The sequence below is a fragment of the Bidens hawaiensis genome, unplaced genomic scaffold (assembly GCF_021521415.1).
Source record: "Bidens hawaiensis isolate Kalapana, Puna unplaced genomic scaffold, B.hawaiensis_p1.1 tig00012182_1, whole genome shotgun sequence".
Lineage (NCBI taxonomy): Eukaryota > Viridiplantae > Streptophyta > Magnoliopsida > Asterales > Asteraceae > Bidens > Bidens hawaiensis.
In genome coordinates, this window is record NW_027491980.1 from 71,711 (window position 1) to 99,699 (window position 27,989).

General features: G+C 36.7%; 1 protein-coding gene and 2 pseudogenes across 3 annotated transcripts; 2 read left to right on the forward strand and 1 right to left on the reverse strand.

Moving 5' to 3' along the window:
* Nucleotides 1-2,356: 2,356 nt before the first annotated feature.
* Nucleotides 2,357-3,124, reverse strand: LOC143540170 (uncharacterized). Its single transcript, XM_077033307.1, has 3 exons — nt 2,909-3,124; nt 2,657-2,830; nt 2,357-2,564 (listed from the first exon to the last, which is right to left on the reverse strand). Exons 1-3 carry the CDS (start codon nt 3,122-3,124, stop codon nt 2,478-2,480), a joined length of 477 nt encoding a protein of 158 aa, XP_076889422.1. The 3' UTR covers nt 2,357-2,477.
* Nucleotides 3,125-13,000: 9,876 nt separating this feature from the next.
* Nucleotides 13,001-16,335, forward strand: LOC143540171 (palmitoyl-monogalactosyldiacylglycerol delta-7 desaturase, chloroplastic-like; annotated as a pseudogene). The gene is made up of 4 exons (XR_013136554.1): nt 13,001-13,503; nt 14,347-14,487; nt 15,168-15,297; nt 16,247-16,335. The product of XR_013136554.1 is annotated as a palmitoyl-monogalactosyldiacylglycerol delta-7 desaturase, chloroplastic-like (transcript).
* Nucleotides 16,336-20,560: 4,225 nt separating this feature from the next.
* LOC143540172 (protein LURP-one-related 12 pseudogene) lies at nt 20,561-21,865 on the forward strand (annotated as a pseudogene). The gene is made up of 2 exons (XR_013136555.1): nt 20,561-20,767; nt 21,479-21,865. The product of XR_013136555.1 is annotated as a protein LURP-one-related 12 pseudogene (transcript).
* Nucleotides 21,866-27,989: the final 6,124 nt, after the last annotated feature.

A 27,989-nucleotide genomic window follows, 5' to 3' on the forward strand; every position in this document is an offset into this window, starting at 1 on the left:
TGTAGTAAAGTTCATCATCTCCTGTTTCAGGAAAAACTGCCAATCGAAGGTTCACTCCAATAAAACTCGATTGAGATCGAATTCGAACTTGAGACCTTGCAGTTTGCAGTCCAAATTTTCACTTTTTCTCCAATACTAGTTGAGCTAAACAAAATTAAATAACTATATAAATTGTTAAAATAATTACATGGGAGACCAGGTACATTGACCGGATTTCAGTTTGAAGTCTTTGGGTAACTGATCGAGTTCAATCGAGAACACTGCCACAACCAATTTTGATTGGGCATTCGGGTTGCAATTTGGGTTGGTGTACCCGATGATGAAGCCGAAGGTGAACTAGAAAAACGTATGTTTGGGTTGCAATTTAAGTTCAGACTCATTCAGATATAAATAAGATGGCACTATATGGTTCGTTGCTTGAAAACCGAAAAGTATGTTTGTGTACTTTTAGGTAGCTAGTACACCTTCCACCCTTTACATGTATTAAATGCACAAATTTTTGTTAAATTGGATGCACAAAGTTATATACCTTATATGTATTTGAAATTGAAAGTATATGAAATAACGAGGTATTTATCCATGATCATAGTTGACTTAGGCGAAATCAATATTTTTGGTGAATACTTATCTTGTTGAGTATAAGCTTCTCCTTTCATTCATAATTAAATATATGGTCACTGATAGCAATATTATTGGTCGACTATAGGTCTATAGTATAAGTAATAAGTAAATTATAAACAAGAGACTTAAATCTTACTACATCATAAACTCATACATTTAAGGAGAAATTCCCAAAATGTCAATTTTACCACAAAAACAAGTGAAAAAATAGTCCTTTTGACTAAAGAAATCTTTGTCCATACCAATTCTCAAATCCGTCATATTCAACCATAAAAAATGGCAAGCAACATTATTGTCAACCTATTATAAGAAGTCACGTATCAAATAAAATATGATGTAAAGAAAATTTAAAGAAAATTCCTTTAGATACAAAAATTCCAAGAGAACTCACAAAAAATTCATTGGGACTCAGAAAAAAAAAATGGTCGGAACTCAAAAGGGTTGTTAGTTCTCACAAAAATTTGTACCCGCAAAATTTTGTACTCTGTGGCTGCTTGTTGTAGGGGTGCAATATCTGCATATGACATGTTTAAGTTGTCGAGGAATTTTTTGATCAAATAAAGATTTTCCTTTTTAAAAGCAAGATGGGCATTGTAAATATTTTCGGTCTAGATTTAGATTTCGCAATGCTTATTAGTTGTTAACAAACACCTCCCCATGCTCACCAATGATATCACCAAATTTGGAAAACAAGTGCATCTGTGAAGTTGAGTAAGATAAATGGCAACAATAATAAAATAAGTTAAAAACGTTTCTCAAATCATTTTTTTCTAAGTAAAGAAGCAAGCTTGACATGCCATTATGGCATTACCCTTCTAAACTTATGCTTGCCAGTAAGACTATTAAAATTTTTATGAAACTCATCTCGCTTAATCTTTATATCCACCATTGCATCTTTTAGAACCTAATTAAACAGGAGGTACTCTTTGGATCTTCAAGTACCACCAAACACCGCAGCAACCCATTATCAATAATGAAGCCAAAGGTTAAAGACGTAAAAGTATGCTTGGGTAGCTATTTGAGTTCGGATGCATTCAGGAACACCAGTTACGCCACAGCAACCCATTCGGGTTCAGTTGGGTAAAAATGAGATGGCACTACAAGGGTGGTTTGTTGAAGAGTATGCTCGTGTACTTTTGGTAGTGTCCCCCCCCCCTGCGTCTATTAAATGCACAAGCTAAATGCAACACTCATTATTGGGAGATACATGATCATAGTTGACTTAGGTGCAACCAATGCCTTCGGTGATTACTTCTGTCGGCGGATCGGAAGGGGTTTAACCGTTAGTCGGCAACAACCTTATCCGCTAGTTCAATAATGTAGGCAACATCTTGACATCTTGTGCTACCAAAATCTTTGGCATTTAATGCTTGCAGGCTATCACAATGTTTCTGGTTGGACCAAGTACCTTGCTTCATCAGAAATTATCCTGTGAGAGGGGCCCAGTCCGCTAGGCACGTTCCTTAGCTAGCAGGCAACCCGAACTCAAATTGCGTGATGGAATTTTGGTCGAAGCATTCATTTGATCTGATAAATTCGATTTGTTCAGTTCCAAACAATTAGATCGAACTAACATTACAGTTTTTAAAACTGTAGAAACTCAGTCATTCGGTTTCATGATCATGAATTCATGATTAATAAGAAGAGAAAGCAGAAGTTGAAATCGAACTACGAAACCAAGTTCTTATACTCTTTAAATTAACCAAAACAGAAATCAATCGGTGTATATAAGATATAAAAGATTACAATCTACTTTCCCATTAAGCTGGAAAATGTAGATCTCTTCACACAAACAATACTCATAACCAAAATCTATCCACCATGCCAATAACGAAACGCATTTTTTTACCTTTTCACTAAAAGATATCCGGATGAAACCGTCTAGGAATTGAGTTGTTTCCCTGAGCTTGTCTTAGATGCATTGTCAATGCATAGTTATTCACCTGCAAATACCAACAGCATCAACTAACTTGAGCTCTATACACGCATATCTTGTTTATATAATGAAAGCCTAAAATGAAGTTATAGTGCAGACCTCAAGTGCCCTCGACTGCTCTTGATATTGAGATAATAACTGTTTCAACTGCTGCACTTCTGCAGTCCGTTCGTCATATTCTTTTTGGCGTTCATGTTGAATGGCTACAGCTCGTTTCAGTATTGCATTCTCCTTCAGAAGAAGTTCAAGCTGTCCCTTGAAGGTTATATTTTCCTGAAATTAATATAACAACCAAATAAGATGGCTGCGAATAGGGCGTGTGCGCGCGCGCACGCACACACACGAACTTACCTTCTGAAGGGCTTCTGCTGCATCACCGGTAGCACGTTCGGTTATGGATTTCTCCAAACTTTCGAGTACACGCATGGCACGAAGTCTAGCATCGTCAATACTGGTGGCACCTGTCATTTCTGTGACAAACAGTTCAACCCATTCTTCACCATTTTTTGGGATAGTTTCACTATCAGTAACCGGGCCTGCACTTAAAAAACGGAAAAACTTGTCCATTAAATAACCAAGAAGATATTTCTTAAAATGGAAGACCATATATGCTGATTTTGATATCAAACAGTGACAGATAACCTTTCTTCCCAGTTAACGGATAATGAAAATCAAATAAATTACCTTTAACAGCTATTGCGTTTGACTGTGCAGGCGAACCTGATGCTCCATCAACAAATCCAAGAGAGAGCTCATTGAGACTCCAGATGGCAGAATCCAAATCATTTCCACTTTTTTCTAGTGCTTCTTCCAGAAGCTGAAAACAGAGTTAGGTCTTTCCATTTAGGATACATATTAGGGTAGTATTCATAGAATCCAATTTCAAATATCCAAATTAATCGAACCAAATTATTCGAATTTTAATTTTTTGAACCTGGATTCCAATTAGATTCAGTTAATTTGATTCGGAATTTGCCCAAAAAATAAATAGTTGGACTTTGGGCTTGGGTTGGATATACAAGCACACACACAACTATATATATATAATTTGAATTTGAGTTTCGAATCAAACTTAAAATCATTAAATCGTATTTGATTACTAAATCGAATTGGAACCGAATCGAATTTCAAGTTTTTCAAGCCCCCGAACACCTACATAATTGTATATTCACATTTGAACAACCCTAGATATTAATTTTCACAATCACGCCCTTGTTTAGACACTAGGTTTAACACTACAATATCTATTTAGTAACAAAATCACAAAACCTGTCATAAACATAGTTCAATTCAGATCAGATTACACACATTTACACACATTCACAGTCATAAACACTGCAAATAAAATATTGTATGCACCAAATACACCACTACTAGTCTACTACTAACAATTGTTACTCTAAGTCTCTAACCTCATCTATACCGACTATACGCATTCAATTCCAACAATAAATTAGTTTCATTCATATATATTCAAAGCTTAATCAATCCATACACATATCAGATGACACACTACACAGGCATTGACATATGTAAGCACAAATAACAACATTACTAACGAATATTACTCTAACCACATCTATATACATTCAATTTCAACAACAGATTTGCTTTATTCATATATTTAATCAAAGCTTAATCGATCCACGCGTGCTATCTAATAACAGATCAACTGAATTGCATCAATCCATACAGAAATGAGTAATTACACATGCGATTACGAGAGATTGAATACATCTATCTACCTTCTTCTCCATAGTCGGAAAAACTGATCGGAGCTTATCAACGAGCGACGGAAACCTAACCGGAGAAGTAGAAGAAGTAAAGCAGCGAAGCTTCTTAGAAGGCGGAGGAGATGACGGCTGTAAGTCTTCGAAGAAGGATCTCTTACCGCACACAATCGCAGACATTGTTTCTATCGATTGGATTAACGGCCGTGAATCAGAAATGGAGGCTCATATGTATATATATTGCAATTTGGAGTGAGTTAGGGTTTGGGTGTTAATATTAATGGAGAAGAGATGATACGGTGATGATAATAGTATTGCGTGGTTTGTTGATACGGGATAAGTTTTTAAATTGGGTGACCCGAAACACGACAAGAATCCGATACGAAAAAATACAGGTTTTGGGTTAGCTGATACGACAAGTTTTTTTAAACAGGTCAACCCGAACCCGACCCGTTAAAAAACAGGTTAACCTGTTAACCCGTTTAAGAATTTTAAAAGAATTTTGAATTTAAAGATAAGAAGTGTTAACATTTAAAGTTAAATACTTTGATTTATAATTTTTTATATATCAATTAGCTTTTAAAAGTTGGGTTAGGTTATAACAGGAATGGTACTTTTTTTAGAAATGATAAGAAGTAATCTTGTTCATTGATTTTGAATATGGAAGGTTGAGATTAGTTTAAGGGGAAATCAAGTGTGAACACAAGGTAAAGAGAATAACACATTTATTGACTTTCTCTCTTTCCACATGCAAGACACATGCCAAATTCCCCTATCATTTTAAAACGTACATAACTTTTTTTTACGACCTTTTTATTGAACAACAAATTCACCATAATAACGAGTGTCTTTTTATCTTTTATATGAGTACCATATTGTAATATAAAATTTTTTTAAAAAATTAGTGGGTTTTCTACAAATTGTGTTTTACCGAATTGTGTTTTACAAAATTGTGTTATACAATAGTATTTTTCATTGTGTTTTTTCTATTGTGTTATTTACATTGTGTCATACAATTGTGTTTTTATCATTGTGTTTTTTTTTTCATAGTGTATTTTTCTATTGTGTTTTTTCGGACTTTTTCGGCGAGGTAGTGGCGGTGGGTGACGGTTGTGATGGCGGTGGGCGGTGGAGTGGTGGTGGTTGTAGGAGATGAGTTGAAGATGTAATTGGGTTTTATGGAAGTGGGTTTTTGAAATTAATTTAAGTGGGTTTTGATATTAAAGTATTAGACTAAAATACCCTTCTTCCTTGCCTTTTAGGAAAATCAAACTTCTTATTTGAACCTAACCCTTTAAAAGTTAAACTAATTACTTTTTAAATATTTTTATTCACTATTCACTTTCTAACATTTTTATTTTATTAGTCTCAACCGTTTATTATCTTATTATTTCCATTCGTTTGTTTTATCTTGAGCCAAATATGTGAACCTAAGTTTGTTAATCGGGAATGAGCCATAAATATACAAAAACAATTAGATCTATCACAAGTTATTATAATGTTTTATATGAATAAGAGTAAATGATTGTTTAGGTTATTATTAAGCCATAAGATATTACTCATATTCGTAAATGAATGTAAAATAGGTTGACCCGAACACGACACAAATTTAAATAGGTCGACATGACGCGAATAAAAATACGGGTTGGGTTAGGGTTGAAGAATCTCAACCCACCAACTCGAAACCAATCAACCCGTCAACCCGACACGGTGACACCCCTAAATTTGATTCATTTTAAAAGTTTTACACATTTGTCATAGCCTTGCATGAATTGTCTACATAATTGGAAATTCTAAATTTGATCCTATTGTTAAACATCGTATGTTATTATCTGAGAGACTGAGACTGACAAAAATCAAGACTAACGATTGGCAGGCTAGATTTTAGTGTTCACATTTAGGTTTAATTCGTAATTCTTGTTAACAAACATCTCTTGATGCTCGCCAATGATACACTCTTTGCTCACAAGTCACAATCACATGTGGTGTGCACATCCACCAAATTTGGAAAACTAGTGTATCTATGAAAATGGTAATAGTCATAAAATAATTAAAACTTTTCTAAAATCATTTTTTTCCAAGTTACGAGGCAAGCTACATAGTTGAAACATTTCATAAAATAGTTAAAAGCATTTACTATCGGTTTAAAAAAAATCTTTAACTTTTAACTCTTACCATTTTTATGAAATTCATGTCGCTTATAATCTTTATATGTCATCATACTATTTCATATTTTAAAGCCCAATTACAAGTGTTACAATTTTTAAGAAATTCATGCTGCTTAATCTTTATATGTCATCATTACCATTGCATATTTTAAAACCCAATTACATGTCTTAACATTTTATGAGATTCATGCCACTAAATCTTTAGATTCATAGTTAGCGTTGCATTTTTTAAGCCTCAATTAAATGCGTAACACCTCACTTTGAGAGTGGGATTGCAAGTTACTTGTACACAATCAAAGATACCAACGAGATTGTAACTAGGATTTATACGTGACAAAACTTGAAAATTTTATTTAAATTTGAAGATCTTGCTATTTTTCAGAAAACCACGGTCACATAATGAGTACAAGTGGGAAAATAACTAAGGATTGTGGCCCTAATCGAGTGTTTTGAATTCAAAATCAACAAATCGATATGCTGTCATTTGTTGTTCTAAAGGTTGTGAATTGAGGTCGAGTAACTACAAGGTTGTGAATGTAAATATGTATATCATAACAAATTTCTAACGATCTGTTCACATGAATTTACAAAAGTTTTACTTTTTTTTTCGCTGTCTTTGAACAGTAAGGGTAAACTGTCATTTCATATGAACTTATCTGAATTTTTAACATTAATTATTGAAAAAGACTATACGTGTTATTTATGAACACTGAAACCATAGATGTTGAAAAAATGGCCAACATCGTAATATAGTCATACCATATGAACATTCGTGTAACGCGTCGTTTTTCTAGATTTATGTTTTTACAATATTGAGTATATATGAATGAATGCCTTCTATGTGAGACCACTCATACAACCATGCATGCCCTTTTTGCCATCTTTCCCCATATTAAACGTTTTGGAGAAAAATGTCATTCTTTCACGCAAACTAAAATGTAAAACCATATTTACAATCAAGGATGTAAACAATAAAATCGAGTATATTTTTTTACATGTTTACTGGTCGACGACTTGATGTGGATTGTGTTTATATGCAACATATAAAATGGGTTAAAAAAAAACTGAGGAAACTTATCAAATGGGTCAACGTAAAACCAGGAATTGTATGCATATTGATTGCGTGTTTAATAGGGCTACATAGTACACAGAGGCTTCATATCGCAAGCTTCTGCTACATCTAAGCTGGCTGTTGCATACTTGCATCATAATGATTTTATTAGTAATTGTCAAGACAACTTTATTATTTGTTAGGACAAAGAAGGATTCATGATCTTGTATGTTTGCATCTCATGTTTTCTTATGAATGTTGTCGGTTTTTGAGATTTTATAGTTCAAATACTCGTTATGTGTAGGATTCTATTTTGTCTAACAATAGGATGAAGTTCGTGACAAACATTAGAGCTTCAAATGATGAAAAGTGTAATTTGATAAGACAAGAAATTTGTTATAGTTGTTAATCGAAAATGATAATTGAAGTTGAAGCTCGAAATAATGAAAATCAAATAATTTTATAAGGTTGTCGTGGGATTAATACTAACGTCGGGGGGCTCAGCCATGTGGCTGTTTAACACCCCCCCCCCCCCGACCCCCCTTCACGTTTAGCCTAAGATAAATGGCCATATTAACATAACATTTCACTTATTTACAGATAAATTGAAACTTAAAAAAGTAAAATAAAATACGTGTCAACTTTATCACATCTCCCTTGCATAAACTTCTTTATCTTTACGTGTTTGTTAATCTAAGTAACATTTGCATGACTTTGTTGTCGTGTCTATAATAAACACCAATTCATGTAAACTTAGGATAAACATTAATAACACATGTTCATATACAAAACAAAGTAACAAACAAATAAATCTGAAGAAGCGTGGATCGACTTACTTGTATACGATCAACGTCCATCGGGTACGAGTGTGCTATATCACTGATGGTTTTCCGAGATACGAGTTCTTCCACCTACAAAACGAACAGCACCGTGAGCTTACCCCTCAGAAAGGGACAGAGGGGTCCTCTTTGGGGTAACCCTCCGGTGTGAGAATCAGATATTGTAGGATGGGATAATCAGGATGTGAAAATGAGTAAAGGATTTAGAGTATATTTTCCTGCCCCCTCCAACTGTGGAGGTGGTGTGGTATTTATAGTATTAGGGTTTCCAATGGCTGGGCTCAGACCCAATTAGGGCATTTTTGGCCTCCTCCTATTGCTTCGCGCCACGTGTACTTAGGACACCTGGTGCTTTTTCATTGATTATTCTCTGACCAAGGTATTTCACCTGACCCATGTGCCATCACGTGGTGGCACATGGGCTTTGCTGAGTTGTCCACCCTTCATTGGCAGCTGTCAACATCAGCACATTCTTTATTCCTTAAAAGATACCTTCTGGAAGGTTGCCTGATGAGTACAATCATGGTTGTCCTTATCCTGATTTGGATTAGTCTATTGTCTCATTTGTTGTGTGTCGCTTACGCGCGGCCTTTATGCGCCTATCCCGGGGATGCACAAGGTCTTCTCTTTATTCTCACAGATGTTTCATGCGCTTGCGCATATGTGATATGCGCCACGCGCAGATGTTTCATGCGCTTGCGCATAGGTTTTGGCTTTGTGTCTTCATGACATCCTGATTTCAAGCCTCTTGTGTATATCTTGTGGGTTGACCCGCCCCGCTCGATGTTAAGGCGGGTGCATACCTCTTCAAGCCCCCCCCAGTCTAATGTGTGTCTTGTCTCGCGCGAGCGAGGTAAGATAGATATTAGACTTAATAGTTTGCTTTTTTAATAGGGCTTGTTTTTTCTTTTTCTTTTCTTGTACGCGCGTTGCGCGAAATTCCACCCCTTTGGTTAAAACGAATCGTCAATGCACGTGATTGGTTGGTGTTGACATGCATCAGAGATGGAGACGTTATGTGTCAGACCTTTCGTGTGCTCGAGGTGCTACAGTGGCTTTTCACGTCTCCTCATACAGTGTCAGGAACACGTGTCGCGCTTATGTTGACCTACGCCTGCGAGTGGGGGCGCGTGAGTGTAGATCTGATTATTACTTGTTTCTTTCTCTCTCTCCTGGGCCTATAAAACCAAACCTTTTGAACGGTTTTTTCTTCATCTCCACTGTCATTTTCAGAGCTTTTGCCTATCATTTACATTCCGATTAAGAGCTTTCGTCTTTGTCCCTGAATTCCGTGCTTAAAGTAATCATATTGTTCGATTCGCAATTGTATGTCTGATAACCCAGACACCAAAATTTCCCCTAGTAAAGGCCGTGTGAAATCAGTGGTTATGTCTACTTTGAAGAAAACCGGCAAGGGTACTCGGGTTGCCGAGGCTTCGTCGGAGGAGGGGGGAAAGAATAAAACGGCGAAAAGATGGGACGAGATCCCCTGCAAGTTGAAGCAGCCTAAGCTTGATGGTCTCATTGCTTCTCAGGGTTTTCTCCCTGAGTATGGTTGTCTGCTCCCGGCAGCCGGGCAGATGGCTGCGGATCCTCCTGCCGGCTATATCTCTCTATATTCTCATTTTCTTACTCACTGTAACCTTCGTCTTCCGATGACAAGGTTTATAGGTGCGCTCCTTCAATTTTATGGGATTCACATATCCCAAGTTCACCCTTTTGGGTTGGTGCGCATGACTCATTTTGAGTTTATGTGCAAAGCTCAGCTCGAAGAGCCTACTCCTCGCCGCTTTCAATATTTCTATAAACCAAAGGTTCAAGATTCTTGGTTTTCGTTTACTCCGCGCAGTCAGAAGGTTAAATGCTCTAATGTCACTTTTAAGAGCCTTCATGACTAGCCGCATGCGCGTTCCGGCGATTCACGCCATAACGGGCCGCACGCGCGCTAAGTGATAAATGGCGGATCACTTGAGTTCTCCCGCAAATCCATGACTAGCCGCATGCGCGTTCCGGCGATTCACGCCATAGCGGGCCGCATGCGCGCTAAGTGATTAATGGCGGATCACTTGAGTTCTCCCGCAAATCCATGACTAGCCGCATGCGCGTTCCGGCGATTCACGCCATAGCGGGCAGCATGCGCGCTAAGTGATAAATGGCGGATCACTTGAGTTCTCCCGCAAATCCATGACTAGCCGCATGCGCGTTCCGGCGATTCACGCCATAGCGGGCCGCATGCGCGCTAAGTGATAAATGGCGGATCACTTGAGTTCTCCCGCAAATCCATGACTAGCCGCATGCGCGTTCCGGCGCTTCACGCCATAGCGGGCCGCATGCGCGCTAAGTGATAAATGGCAGATCACTTGAGTTCTCCCGCAAATCCATGACTAGCCGCATGCGCGTTCCAGCGATTCACGCCGGCCGCATGCGCGCTAAGTGATAAATGGCGAATCACTTGGGTGCTTCCGCATATCCATGACAAGCAGCATGCGCATTCCGGCGATTCATGCCATAGTGGGCAGCATGTGCGCTAATCTTTACTCAATGGCAGATAACTTGTGAGCTTTCGCGGATCATGCAAAAGCCCCGGGAAAAGTTACGGCGGGTCAATTCTGACTCCCGCGGACCAAACGTTTCCACAAACCAACCAACAACTAAGACCACGGGCCACAAGCAAAGCTTCTGCAGGGCAAGTGACCTATAGCGGAACAATTACGGGTCAATTTTTGTTCCCGCAGATCACACAAAATTTATGGCGGGTCAATTCGAGCTTCCTCAGACAGCGAGGAAAGCTTCGGATAGTCAACAACGGCTTCCGGGAAAATCCATGCGGGCCATATATGAATCATGCGGGTCACGTATGTACGACGGTGGACTAAACGTCAGTCACCACGTGTCTTTACTGTGCTCCGAGCTCCGATGAAATTATAATACTCTGTTTCAAGCGAACAAAAAGAGAAAGATGGTGGATATATTATTATGGTGGTGAACTGGTACTCCATTCAAACACCTTTAACGTAAACATTGTCAGTAGCAGCACATGGCCATAAATTCTTTAAATAGAATTAATTTTCAATTTTCACAAGAGTCCCCTAAACTATTATGTCATATTTATCATGGAACAAAAGTATAGAGTTGAGTATTTACACTCCGCCTCTCTTACCGTGCATCAAGATATGACAGGGGTTGAATTCTACTACAAAAGGTCCTCTCTTTTTAATTGTGTTGGTTCAAAAAAAAAATTCAATGCTACTAACATTATTTAGCAGCAATGAATTGGGGGACTATCATGGTATATCACCACTACATTAGCGCGGTGGAAGACATCCAAATATAAGGTTGGGCACACCTCATAATTCACCCGAGGATGGAAGACATCCTATTATACCTGGTGTACGCGCCGAAAGTGACATGTATGTCATTTTTGGATGGAGGACGTCCAAATAACAGGCTAATGCCAACGCCACGCGCCAAACTTAAAGGTTGGGAATCCTTATAAACCCATACGGCTACGCGCCACACTTAAAGGTTGGGAATCCTCATAAACCCATACGGCTACGTGCCACACTTAAAGGTTGGGAATCCTCATAAACCCATACGGCTACGCGCCACACTTAAAGGTTGGGAATCCTTATAAACCCATATGGCCACGCGCCAAACATAAAGGTCGGGAGCCTAATAATATCCCACATGGCCACGCGCCAAACATAAAGGTCGGGAGCCTAATAATATCCCACATGGCCACGCGCCAAACATAAAGGTCGGGAGCCTAATAATATCCCAAACGACCACGCGCCAACGTAGGTTGGGCACAGCTCATAATTTGCCCGAGGATGGGAACCTTGTAATACATCCACTTTTAGTTGATATGTTTTTGCAGGTTCGGCTACGAGTCGCACAAGCACCTATGACATTATTATTATTATCTGGCCGTTTGTGCCTCCATTATTATTTTGAAGACAAGCCGGGATAGTCATCCTGCGCAGAAGAGGCCCTTGTGGGCCAGTCATTATCATCATATTATAGCTCATAAGCCGCAACTCGCGCATGCTTCATTATTTTATAGCTCTGCACCATTATTATCATAAGGATCACAACATGTCACCATCATGGAGAAAACCTCTCAAAACTCAAAGACAATAAAGACAAGGCCGAAGAAAGGGGAAAAAACCGCCTCATATCCTAACACACCTTATGAAGTCCAGAGCTCCACCTAAACGCTTGCACGCCTAGGAGCAGCACTGGACTTGGGGGGCTTGTAGGGGTATGGTACTAAACCCGGCTTACGACCTTAATTTATTATGTCTGGCTTATTTTATTATATGGACTAATACAATATTATTGGGCTGAGGGGGTTTTGTGGAGGTAACCCTAACTGGGCTAGGCCCATTAGGGTACCATGATGGTGGCCATGAGGCTCCCTATATAAGGAGGTCTCCACCTCCTTATTAAGGGTTGTTGTTCTCAATAAAAGCCACCACCATAACCATTTTTGTGTCTGTAAACAAGAGATCCTCGAGATTCCTTAGCAGTCACCTCCACACCCCCAAAAACCATTGCAGATCTGAGCGGAGGAAAGCGAGATTTGGTTACATCATCCCGTAGAAGACGATCCGAACTATACCCGGTACGTTTCGTGTTTCTTCAAAATCAAACCCCCAATGGCACTCACCGCGCCAACTCCTACCATCAAGTTACATCCAAAAGGACCAAAACTTCACCATCTTCGCAATATAACCGACACACAATCCCCCCTCTTCACCAAACAAAGCCACATTTTGCGAACAAGAACGAGTGCCATAACCACCAATGGCCACATTAAAAGAAATGCAATGAGAATTGTTATAAACCGGGCATTGGAAAGTGGTGAGGTTGGTGAAACTCAGTTGTTGGAGGTGGCGGATGAGAAGCCACTAGGCGGATATGGAATGGTTCGGTTAACACAATATTGGTAGCGATGCATTTGTTGGCGTTGCATTTGCTATGTGTTTTGGCTCCGTTTACGTTCAATTGGGGGGCTTTATGGGTGGCGGTTGGGTTGTATGTGGTGACACTTTTGGGAATCACTTTGTCATTTCATAGACATTTAGCACACAAAAGTTTCAAGATACCTAAATGGCTTGAATACACATTTGCTTATTGTGGGCTTCAAGCTCTTCAGGTGACATATTCCTACTAGAAAATTGAATTTACTTATGAAAAAAAAAAACCAAACAAGTTTTATGTAAACTCTAAAAAGAATAAAATAAGCAAAAGTTATAATATCAACTGTTGAATACTTAAATACGTCGATGATTACGTACCAATGGATCTTCTACAAACGTTTTAATTACATCAATGATATTGCTCTGTAATCTGTCGGGGAAAAAGTTGTCAAGGATTTGTTGGTGAAGTCAGTTGTTGATCTGTGTGTGCTGTGTTTACCCGCACTAAATTGAACAGAAATGGGTTAAAGCGAACTAAATTACAAAATCGATTTTTGTTTTCAGAAAGTATGAATTCAGTTGAAACTGAATAACCCAAATAAATTGAATAACCAAAACAAATCGAATAAAAATAATGTTTATTTAAGGTTTCTCATTTAGCTCAATTAAATTAAAATTTTAGCTCAATCCAATTCAATAACAAATAGTGGTAAAGGACAATCATCAAGAAGTTTTATCAAAAATAGTTATTTGGTATATTTGGCTCAGTTTGAACTTTACTAGTTTGGTTTGGTTATATTTTTGTTACAACTGAGTAAAATCATTAACCAAAATAACCTAAAAATCGAATGATGAACACCCCTACCCACACCCGAATTTCTCGCATGTAATTATTGTTCTTGGTAAGGGTGTGCATAAGTTTGTTTGGGCCAAAATTTCAATTTTTGAGGATATAGAAACATTCGGTTATTCAGTTCGATGATAGGGTTTTGATTTCATGCATATGCCAAGGTTACAATCTCGAAGTATCTCTATATCAAAACTAAATCTAAGCGGTTGATTGAATATGCAAAATGTAGGGAGACCCAATATATTGGGTGCGCATACATCGGTATCATCATCTATATTGTGATTCAGAGAAGGATCCACATACTCCGGTTAAAGGGTTCTGGTTTAGTTACATGAAATGGATGTTGGTTACTGATGAGATTCTAAAAGCGGTATGAACTTAATAAAAGGATTACTAGTTACTTTTAGAGAAAATCACCAAAATAGACATCTTACCATTAAATCGTTAGAATGGCCATGAGGAAAAAAATAAAAAAGCCAACCGAAATAGGCATATTATATAGGAAAGTAACACATACCCTCTATAGGCACCACTAAGCATCAAATAAGCCCACACGGATTTCAATGCAATAGTGACTTGGCAACTCCCTTATATGACATGTGTTCCAATTAGGCTAAATTAGTTACATAAACTTGAATAAGTATGCTAGACAATTGCCTTGACGGATAAAGCTACACCATAGCCCAACAGTCTTTGGCAATGCACACCTAGCCGGCTAGCTCGACTCGGACTAGGAATTGCCTTGCCATAGATTGTTGGGCTCCGTTATAGCTTATCAATCAAGACAATTGTCTAGCATACTTATTCAAGTTTAGGCAACCACCTAGTCTAACTGGAGCACATGTGACACAAGGGGGTTGCATTGAAATCCGAATGGGATTATTTGGCGCCTAAGAGTTGTACTTGCCACTTTTCTATTTGATATGCTTAAATGGTTAGGTTATTTTACATACCTATTTTAAAGATTTATGGATCAAAGATGTCTATTTGGTAATTTTCCCCTAATTTCACCATACATTCACTCACTTAATTTCCATATTGTTGGTATAGTGTGGGGAGAATAAAATTGTGGACGATTTAGAGAAGCAAGTGTAGTTTCTACAAAAGACTTCTCCTTTACATACGTTGGCCCTTGCCCTTGTTCTATATGCACTTGGAGGGGTTCCTTTTGTCGTATATGGTACGTCATTTCTATCATTTTTCTTCAAAGCATTCACACTATTGTGACAATCAAAACCGTTACAACTTGCAAAACATGTTTGTTTTGTGATGTTTTTATTTGTTTTGCAATGGTTTTGATGTGTCACATAGGCTTGCCACTTGTCACTGTTACTTTAATATGCATATGCGGACGCACATTCAAATGTCTCAACAAACAGATGATTTCTATTTAAATGATTCGATCGATAAGCTAAAATGTGGAATCCCTAACTTATAATAAACGAAGGGATAACTAGGAAACAAGATCATCACAAAAAGATAGAAAAAATATGTTTACCGAATAAACGAATAAACAAACTAGGAGATAAAGATAACTCTTTTTTCCTTCATTTCATCTTCTTGTTGCTTCTCCCTCGAACCCAACCTAGCTTGGTACCGAACAAATTCCTGGCAAGGCTGGCTATGAGGTAGGGTCGGCTGATCGACGAACCTCGGCCCGACACTCCGATAGGCCCGATTTTTTTTAATTATATGTATTTTTTTTTTGAAAAAAAAATGTACTCTTAATGTTTAAACCCAATTACTCAACTAATTTAAGACCTATTTTTTTTTTTTTGTCTTCAACCCAAAAATTTTCACGATTCTCAGAGAAGCTTGATTCTTGGTTTAAAAAGTCAACTAAACAGACTCACCAAATTTTTTTCGCTTTCGACTCAAAATTTTTTCATGATTCTCAGAAAAGGCCCTGGTTCTTGGTTTAAAAAGCTTATCAGTTTTCTACTAAGAAATCAGGTTGTATAAATGACTAAACAAATTAATATTTTGATGCAATGGATCCCTTTTCTTGTAACAAACGTTTTTCATCAGATTTCAGGGTCATACATGCATGATAGTTGTTACCAAACTAACTTTTTAGTATATATTACAAAATATGTCAAGGAAAATGATAATTCTTATTTTAAAAACAGGGTGTGAGGGCAGTGAGCCTGTTCCATGTAACATGTCTAGTGAACTCAATCTGTCACGGACACGGACAACAACCATGGATCACGAATGATCTTTCTCGGAACATTTGGTAGGCGGTAACCTTTTTCATCTTCATCTGTTTAGATATGCGTACATGCTCGCAAAAATATTAACGAACGACCATTGACATGGACACAAGTGGGTAGCAATATTATCATTTGGAGAAGGATGGCATAACAACCATCACGCGTTTCAGTATTCAGCACGGTTTGGCTTGAAATGGTGGCAAATGGATATCGCGTGGTATACGATCCGATTCCTTGAGATGATTGGGTTGGCAACTGATGTTAAGCTACCAATACCAAGTGATATTCAAAGGAGGACTTATTCACATTCACACACTTCATTTGAAGGGCTCAACCCTACTCCAATAAGAACAAAAGCAGTTATTGCACCACACCAAGTTAACTAGCTAGACATGTGAATGATGAAATTTATATAATTTGTATGTGCATTTTTAACCTTTTCAATGGTTGTCTATTTGAAATATATTGATCTAATGCTGCTATTTAATTCAATAAAAAGAGAATGTTGCTCGGTTCTAGAAACTAGGGATGGGGTTTTCTCCCCGAATCCCGTACTGATTTACCCTATTTGGGTACGGGTATCGGTGCCAAAATTTAAGGATTTCGATATTCGGTACTTACGGATACGGGTATTTCGGTATTTTGTACATGTTTAGAATATGTAGAGCTTTTATTAGAAACTTCATATTTCATGTCTAAAAACTAGGTCCCGCCGATTATTAATCATATAGTCGGCTTCATTGATCGCATCTGGTCATCTTTTATCCTACTTCAGAATTCCGATCGTAACCACTAATCTTGCCGGTACCAATACCGATTCAATTTATTTGTTACTGGTACCGGTACCAAGATCAATGGAGATTGATAAAAAAAAAAGCTGTAACAAAACGGGCGTCACACTGATAAAAAAAACAGGCCGATGCTTTTAGGTACCGCTCAAAGTCATTACATAACAGAAACACAAACACAACACAAACAAAAGCAAAAAAAACGACACTATAGTTCAGTCAAGGTGACCTACATTCACGGCTACAACCAGTGGTTCTTATTTATTACTGCTCACTATAGGATTACAATTACATGATACAAGAACATAAACAAGGATTATGGTTTATAACTTGGTGGTGAATAAACTAAATATAGGCCTAATTAGGCTAAAGGGTGTGGGTGTGTTTGGGTCAATCACTGATCCTACGTAACATGCCACATCATACGTGACACTACTTGAACACCACCCGGCCACCCCGCCTTTAACCGACCCAAACGAGGATGGTCATTCCCATCAATTGAAGGGTGGTTGCCCTGGCCACCAATCAATTTTTTATTTGTTTTTTTCTTTTTTTCTTTTTGTTTCTTTCTTTCTTTTATTAAATAAAATAAAATGGTAGAAAATGAAGATAATGAACCATAACAAGAGGATTGAAGTATACCTTTTAGTTAGTGTTTGGTATGAAGTAATGAAGGTTGGAATGAAATGGATCATTTCAAATGAATGAAATTAAACATGTTTGGTTGTTATTCATCAATAAGATCATTTCAAAGGAATGCAATTCCTTCCATTTATAGTTTTTTTCATTCTTTGAGAGAAGGTGTTACTTTTTCATTCCTTCAAGGAATGAAATGAAAAAAAGTCATTAATAATAATAATAATAATTATTATTATTATGCTATTATCAATATTATTTTCTATTATAATATAACTATTATCATTATTATAATTGTTATTTTGTTATCGATATTTTACTTTTCTATCATAATATAAGTATATAACTATTATTATATTACAATTAAAATATAATTTTAGTTATATTATTATATCATGGTTATATTATTTCTCCTCCATTAATTAATGAAAATAGTATGTGTATGTAGTTTACTATTTAAACAAAATAATATAAAGTGTTAATTAATTTCATTTCTATCGTAATCAAACAAGACAATGAAATGGTAATGATTCATTTCATTCCTTTGTCCATTCAATTATTCCATTCATTCAATTCCCTTATTTATTCAATTACCTCATACCAAACACACCCTTAGGGTTATATATAAATTAAACCGGCCCCACAAGACCTTCTTGTCAACCTAATTAAGCCCAAAAGCTTACCAATTTTAGCATTTACGAAATTAATAATCTGAACAAAAAAAGGTTTTGTATATATAGTTTGTTTTGGTCATATTATGTGTGGTCATATTTTGTATTATTCAAAGTTGAAATGTTCGTTATGATTTGTTGAATCCGACATTATTCTTTTATTCTTTCCTCATATCATTGTAGCCGAAAGTATTCAAGTATAATTTATTTAATTATTTTCTCATTTTGATTGAATCTATTAATTTCAATTTCAATAAAAACGTGCATTAGTGTATAATTAATTTTTGTTCCCCTTTTACAAAAAGTTGATTGTATAAACACAATGGATATATGGTACAACTTCACTTCTATTATGTCTAGTTTAACTTTTTAGTGACCAACGGATAAAGTCTGACTACTCGGATAACAAGGACAATCTATATGTCTGAAGGTCTCCAACGATAAACCCTGGTTAGGATCGGATTCGAACATGAGACTTTAAAGCCTCTAGCCCTAGTATTTACTTCACCCCCAATGCCAGTTAAGCTAAAACTCGTTGACATATATTCTGTCGACTACAATAAAAAATCGAATATATTAAATAACACGTGACACCTTTTTAGCACACCAAAAAATTTGTTTTCTCACACATTTTCCTTCTCCTTTTTCTATTTAAATGACAAATATATTTCTAAATATTATTGTTTTATTAGTTAATTATACTTTAATCACATCCTAACCCAAAACATGTTTCGTAATTTCTATATCCTTATTGCTAACATAATATTGCATTTACTTAACCCTTCCAATACATAAATTTTAGAAAAATTGGATTTTAATAATTCTAACTTAATGCATTTGGCCGATAATAATCTAAATTTAGAAAATAGATGTCACCGGTCCCAACTTTCACACTGTTTGTTTCTATTGAACCACATTAAAAAAAATTTAACGGCGTTAAGTTTTTTCCAAATTTCAAATTTATGTTATAGGGCTTTCGTTCGGAATGAGGATATGCGTCGATTGATGCAAAACTTACCTCAAAACGGTGGTCCAAACGACTAAAGGATGCTTCAATTCCGATGTGTAAACTTTTAATTAACAAAAACCAAGTTGTTTGGTGCACTGTTTTGAGGTAAGTTTTACATCAATTAATTCGTTTTCCCATTCCGATCGAAAGCCCTAAAACATTAATTTGAAATTTTGGAAAAAACTTAACGTCGTTAAGTTTTTTTAACAGAGGCTCAATAAAAACAAATGGTGTGAAAGTTGGAACCAATCACAGCTATTTTCTAAAGGAAAATTGGAAATAAATAATCACACCTTTTGTGTATTGACCGATAATAATCCCACCTTTAAAAATCACTACCAATGGTCCAACCTTTCAACTATTTTTGTCACAATGGTCCTTCGTTAAAAAATACTTAACGTCGTTAAGTTTTTTCCTAGTTTCAAATCGATGTTTTAGGGCTTTTGATCGGAAAAAGGATACGAGTTGACCGATGTAAAACTTATCTCGAAATGGTGATCAAAACGACGAAACAATATTTCAATTTGGGTGCTTGAATTTTCAATTAACAAAAATCAAGCCATTTGAATCACCGTTTCGAGATAAGTTTTACATCGGTCGACTCATATCGTTCTTCCGATCAAAAGCCCTAAAACATCGGTTTGAAACTAGGGAAAAAACATAACAACTTTAAGTATTTTTTAACGGAGGACCAGTGAGACAAAAATAATTAAAAGGTGGGACCGTTGCTAGTGATTTTTAAATGTGTGATTATTATCGGCCAATACACAAAAGGTGTGATTATTTATTTCCAATTTTTCTTTTCTAAATTAAAATTATTATCAATCAACTACATTAAATTGAGATTATTAAAATCCACTTCGCCTTTTAACATCTTGAAAATAAATAAAACAGTACAATAAACAAAATTAAACCTCATGTCCAAGCTACTGCGACCAAAGGCATTAAATTTATTTTTGGTACTTTTTTTTTTTTTTGTAAATTGTTAGCTGGGGGTGGCCCCTCCTAGTGACTACATAACAGACCCTATATTTATTTAAGGGAGTCTTTCAATAAATACATATATATTTATAGGTGGTGTCTAACTGTCTATTACAGAGCTGTAGGGCCACAAGAACCACCTATAATGTTTATCGTCGAAGAACGATTCGTATACGAGACGGAGACGCATCTGACGGTTATGAAAACTTCTCTCTTCTTCTCCGGAGACGGTTTTGCGGCCTACGATTGCCACGGCCAGCTCGTGTTTCGTGTCGAATCGTACGGTCCAGACACTCGTGAACTCGTACTTATGGATCACAACGGACGTTGTCTCCTGACCGTACGCCGCAAGGTATCATAATTACTAATTTCACGAGTCAGCTATGCACACCGTTTGTCTAACCTTTCAAAAGGTCGTCTAAATAGAGGTTTGACAGCCGTTTTAACCAAGAATTTTCAAAGTTTGACGGTCTATGGTCATATTGGCCGAACGGATGTTTCGACCGGTCATTTTTAAACTTTGACTTTTTGGTTAAAATGGTCACTTATTTTTTAGTCAAAATGTTTTGACAAAAATTTTCAAAATTTGACCGTCTATAGTTAGAACGACCGTCCTTATATTGGCCGAACTGTCATTGTGAGCAATAATTTTCAAAATTTGACCAATAATTTTCAAAATTTAACTTTTAGTCAAAAGTAAAAACGGCCTAATGAGTTTTTGGTCAAAACGTTTTGATAAAAAGTTTTCGAAGTTTGATCGTCTATGGTCAGAACGACCTTTCGTTATTGACCAAACTGTCATTCTAACCAATAATTTTCAAATTTTGGCCAATAATTTTTAAAATTTGACTTTTTGGTCAAACCTGCCTAATGAGTTTTTAGTCAAAACGTTTGATAAAAAAACTTTCGTTTGATCGTCTATAGTTAAAACGGTCTTTTGTCATTGACTAAATTGTCATTCTGAGTTCTGACCGATAATTTTCAAAGCTTTACATTTTGTCAAAACCAATATTATGTGAAGAGTTGTTTGGTGTAGCTGTAGCATGACCCTTATTTGATGCAGTGGCCGAGTCTGCATCAACGATGGGAAGGTTTTCTAGGCGAATGGAGGGAAGGCTCTCAACCGATATTCAGCGTAAAGCGATCATCAATCATCGGGCGATCAAACGTGACGGTGGAGTTGTTCAGCGATCAACCCGAAGAGTACCACATCGTAGGGCAATTCGGTCACCGAAACTGCACGATATACGACTCAGCGAACGAAACAAAGGCGGAAATCAGGCGGAAAGTGGATGCTTCAACAAACATGACACTTGGGAAAGATGTGTTTTCGCTCACATTGAAACCGGGATTCGATGGTGCGTTTGCAATGGGTTTGGTTTTGGTTCTTGATCAGATCAACGGTGGTGATTCAAGGGATGGTGATGGTGATGGTGATTCGTTGTCTTGAGTTATTGATTTGTTAAGCTATTATTTTTGTGAAAATATCTTTTTGTTGTTTTCACATTAATATTGACAGGCTTGGGTGTAGCTTGATCATTGTTGCTTCTATTAAATTACTGCTTAGTTACATGAAGATAGAGATATCAAGCTTTTAAACAGTCTAGATAAAATAGTAGTTACTTAATACATGAGGTGAAATATGAAAAATAAATAAATAAATAATAACTGTTAAAAAAAAAGAAGTTGTTATCAAACACCAACTAATGGTACACGTATCTAAATCATGTCTCTTAATTCTATTATTGTTATCCTCTAAACATCAAAAGCATGTTTCTCTTAATTCCATTATATATTCCATTACTAGGTTAGATACCCATGTCATACATGGGTTTGACAACTTAAATTTTATAAGTGATAACTTTTGATAAATAAAGTTGAGTAATACATTAATAAGTATGAAGTTAAATTACAACTACTATTCACAATCTTAAAAATAAATTATAAATCTCTAAATACTTCTTTCGATACAACAGTAGACGATACACTAAAAATATGGTAACAACTAAAGTAAAATAGAATTATGAGAGAATAAATGGTACAATCGGAACAATACGAACCAGCCATTAATAGAAGAAAGCTTTCAGTCAGTCGAAATGTGCAGTAAAAGAGAATCAATAAGGTTTTGATCGACAATATATGGATAGAAAGACAGAGATTACGGTTATAGGGGAAAAGAAGGCGGGTTGGGTTCAATTAAAGATCCACGTGTTGTTAACAATGAACCCGCTAAGTAAGTTTTAGGAGCTAAAATGTTTCATATACATGTAAACGTTTTCTTACATATAAAAACGATATAATTTATATTAGACAAATTAAACAATGAAAATGTTCAGTTTATAAAAATGTTTTATAAACAAACCTAACGTTTTTAAGAAATAAAATACGTTTTGTAAAAGCAATTAGAGAAATCATTAAAAAATATATATAAAAGAACTTTAAAAAATGTATATAATAATTAATGTGTAATTAATAGGAGATATGGACGGGAAAAAAAATAATAAGAATACATAAGAGAATGACATGTGACAAGAAAAAACTTTTATTTATTATATAGTAAAGATGTAACTATTAAAAGGCAAGTAATAGTTATCTCGTATAATTCACTATTCATAGTTTTTAATATTATTTTAATAAAACTTGGTTATTGTCATCATTGCAAATATACTTTATATTGAATATTAATTTATTTATTTGCTAAAAGCCAAAAAAAATAATTAACTTAAAAAACAATAAACACATCATGCTTTAGTATTTTTCATGGAGTTACGTATGTGTATATATACGTATGCTTATTTAATTAACTGTCCACTACAGACGTAAAACCCGTCACGAGGCACGGGGTCGTTTACTAGTTATCCTTTATCCATCAACTTATGAATAAATCAAAGATTAAAAAAAGCTTAAAAAAGAAGGGGATACAACATCTTTTATTCATTCTAATATTTGTGTACATATGGCATATAACCAGTGTTGTTCTTGTGAAGGGTTCACCATTTGTTGGCAAGGTCGGCTTTGAAGAAGGGCTGGTTGGTTGACGGCCCCAGCCCGATCACCCAATTAGGCTTGAATTTTATATATATTTTAAAATATATATGTATTGATAATGTTTAAACCCAAAAACTCAACGTATTTAAGCTTATTTCTATTAAAAAAATTGTTTGTACAGCCCAAATTATAACAAATAAGACCATTTAAACGTATAAATGTTTAAACCCAATCTCTATTTTTACCAAATGCCCAAATTTTTTCTCACATTCGGCTCAAAATTTTTTAACGGTTTTGGGAAATGGTCCTGTTTGTTGGTGATTTAATTGTGAGAAAAACATTATGTTAATACAGAGTCAAACCTAACCGTAAATATAAAACTTGACAATGTTTAACGGGTAATGATTAAGACAGTGATTTTATGTAAGATAACTACCACTTGCATTTTAATATTAACCTATATATAAGGCTGAGGGGTGTGGGGGCTTTAATGGGGGCTCCAACCAATAATATTATGACGTGTGGCAGAGGGAGAAACTGGATAGGGGGGGTGTTGGAGCCCCCGTTGGAGCCCCTGGCCCTGGTGTGGAGGGGCTCCAGCAGGGGCTCCAGCGAATTTTTTTTTTATTTTTTTATAAATATATTCAAACAACGTATTATTAAAAAAACTCATAAATTATTAAAAAAAACACACATTAATAAAAAAAACACATTAATATCTAAAAATAAAATAAAAATTAAAGTACTAAAAAAAACATTATTCTTATTCTTCGGCTTGGTCTTCTTCGATCAACCTCTTTCGGATACGTTCCTTTTGCTTTTCCATTAGCATTTGATCGACCGGATTTAGGTTACTGAAGTCTTTAGTAAGAAAGTCAAAATCTCTCATTCGACTTTTTTCCTTTTTGTCATTAGAGACCATGTAAGGCCCCGTTACCGGTAGCCCTACTTTCGTGTTGGATTTACTCATAAACACAGTTCTTCAAATCAGAGTTTATTAAAACTTTTCGCGGAATATAAAACATCAATCATTTGTTACAAGACATTAAATCTTTTCTTTGATACCATAACACAAAACTTTATATTTAAAACATCTTTACTTCTTTCTTCAGATGCCAGCCGTTCAATCCATGCCGTGTGTCATCCTCATGCTAACTCTATAATCAGCTCACCTGCGTGCATACTAAAAGTCAGCTACGCTGAGTGAGTTCTAGATAATCACATAATCATACCATTCACATAACATTATATTCTTTCGTTCATACTTTTATACTTTCATACTTTCATACTTTCTTACATTCATACTTTTATACTTTCATACTTTTATACTTTCTTACATTCATACTTTCTTACTTTCTTTTGTATTAACTTACTTTCATATCTTATGTTATAAAGAGCATTTCGCCCTACATTCCTCGAGTATTATTAGGGCTCGGTACCCTCTTTCCTCGAGTATTATTAGGGCTCGGTACCCTCTTTCCTCGAGTATTATTAGGGCTCGGTACCCTTCTTCCTCGAATATTAGTAGGGTTCGGTTCCCTAGTTCTCGAATATTAGTAGGGTTCGATTCCCTCTTCGTTACCATACAACCATACATCATACCTCGAGTATTAATAGGGCTCGGTACCCTTTTCGTAACCATACAACCATACATTATCATTTCTTTCTTCTATTATCTCTATCATGTTCATACACATAAACATACATAACATACTTACCTTATACAAAGCGCTACAACATGACAGTACGTGCAATATCCGAAGATCGTTCACGTACCATCAAGCAATCATTCATACCTATCATATCATTCACATAAGGCATACACTTATCTCTTAGGATAAGCGTATTAACAAACATATCGAGTATGCACACAGCCCCGAAAACATAACACATAAATGGGGTTAGAAACTCACCTGAACACGGTTACGTTCACCGTTAATCGTAATCCCTTTCTTCAGTTGTGCACGGCTGACTGTATAACAAGTATACGTATCAATTAACTATCACTTCTCATAATGTATCTCTATCCTTAACACATTTTCCATTAGGTTTTTAATTTATTTTCTAAACGAACTTCACTTCAGGCGAAGTTAAACCTTAGGCGAACTTGGCTTCAGGCGAAGTTATCCTTAGGCGAACTTGGCTTCAGGCGAAGTTATCCTTAGGCGAACTTGGCTTCAGGCAAAGTTATCCTTAGGCGAACTTGGCCGTAGGCGAAGTTATCCTTAGGCGAAGTTACGCTTGAAGGCGAAGTTACGCTTGAAGGCGAAGTTCATCAGGCGAACTTAATCTTGCAGGCGAAGTTATCGCGCTGCAGATCTGTTTGCCCATAAATCCTTCGTTTCTTAGCCAAATAACTCGATTTTGGTACCCACGGAATCGTATGATCGGCGCCTACAAATCCCAACCATCAAATCGGCCTAAAATCGACGTTTTAGGGGTCCGATTTGGGCAGTTTGGGTTTCGGGTCCAGTTAACCCATCAAATCCTAACCATTTTCAGTGATATTAGCTTTGTTGGATTTGTTCTTACCTTACCAACTCAGATCTATCAACAAAATCTCGGGTCTCGGCTTCGAATCTTGATCGGTTAGAATGTGTGTGTGAAGAAATAGATGTAAATGAAGATATTTTTGGGATTTTGGGGGTATTTATATCCCTGAAATCCCATTCTTATTTAACCCATCTCAATTAATCCAAATCCATAACCAACGTCCATTACCCGACACTAGCCCGACCCATACCAACTCCTATTCTATTATTTATTTTCTGATAACCCGGGTAAACTTTCTCTCTATTATTAAGTAATATAATTAATATTACTTGGAAATTTCGGGATGTTACAGACCACCTCCATGGTTTTGTTGAATTTATTGAGGGATTCAACAAGATTGGCGATGTTTACGGCTTCTCCCTCAGCCGGTTTTTTCCCCTTGGCGTCCCTTCCCAATGGCCGCCTCCTCGGCGGTGAAGACGTTTCCTCCTCCGCAATGTTTAGGTCGAATCCAACGCGGCAATCCGACCCGGTTGAAGTGCTATACGCTCCAGACGAACTAGTTTTAGTCCGTTTCGGCCCTACTTCCGCATCAACGTCCGGCGCCACCAGCTCAACCCACTTGGAACACCTTTTCAACCTATCCCACAACTTTAAATCGTCCCACGTCTTCACCATCCCATACCTCCGCAAACACTCCTGCTTCCACTCTTCGACCGTGAAATTGTAAACCGCCAAATCATCACTGCCACTTGGTCTCATACGACCGCTGTTCCTGTTGAAAAGATTAGTAAACAAGCCGACAAATTTTCTGATTTCGGACCACCGACCCGAAATCATATCGGCGTTCCGCTCTGTACTCCCAACGAGCATGTAGAACGTCTCCCTAACCTTTGTCCAAAAAATCTTGCTCTTTTGGTAGTCGGCTGCAAAATGAATAAATAAATTAGATTTCCATTTAACTTTTTTATTTAACTTTTTTATTAAAAATCATTTTTAAAAACGTTAAAACAATTACCGCAACGCCGATCCTCAGAAATGACTATCCAAGCCCGACACAAGGCTTCCTTCTCATCCGATGACCACGGAGTGGCTTTCCGTTTCGTCCTCGGAGTCGAAGCCGATCCCGACCCGTCCGTTGCAACTTGTTTTTTCCGGTGGACGCGTCTTTTTGGTTCCGTAGCTTCACCGTGTGATTCTTGTGTCTCCGGAACAACAAAGTTAGGAGACGGTTGTGTGTTGGATGGTTGAAAGCCGGATGATTCTTGCGGCTCCGAATAAAACATCGGTTGGTGCGGTGACGACCATAAATCATCGTCAATATAATCTGAATCAAGGTTTGGGTACCAATTTCCAGCCATTTTTTTTAAAAAAAGTTGAGAAGATGAATTGATTTTGGATGAAGGTTTGGGTATAAAAATGGGTGAAATGGGGTATTATATAGGAATTTTTTTTTTTTTTAATTTAATAAGAGCCCAACGGCTCTTTTCCTAAAACAAGACAAGCTTTTCTCTCTCTTCTCCCGCTAACAGGCTCACGCCTGCATGGTTTTTCGCGTTAGCGCCCCGTTAGCGCCCCGGTGGTGTGGTGTTAGCGCCTGGGGGCGCGAGCGGAGGGGCTCTAGCACCCCCGTTGAAGCCCCACACCCCTCAGCCTAAATGGAAGTGGCCGGCGCTACTATAGCTAAGCTACAGTACTACTTTTTTGTTTTATTCAGCAGAACGACGACGTAACACGTGTAAACCGCCACCCTACTTTTAGTTATGTACAGTTAGACCCTTGTAAGTTTAATAAGAGTTTAGGGGGTGAAAGTGTAAGTTTTTGCCTTTTGTTTTTACTTAAAAATATACCATGCACACAGTATGGTATTATACTGACATATGTTGCTAGATCTCAATCTATAACGAAGAAATGATAGTATGAGCATGCTTATCATCACGTTATTTTTTAATTCGTACTAGAAAAAAAATAATAATAATGCACACGTTATTAGACACCAACAAAAGGCGAAATAGGTTTTTATCGGTTAGCACGGTTCATATGCTGCACACTTGACCCGAACAAGATCTGTTTGATACATACTATATAGTGAC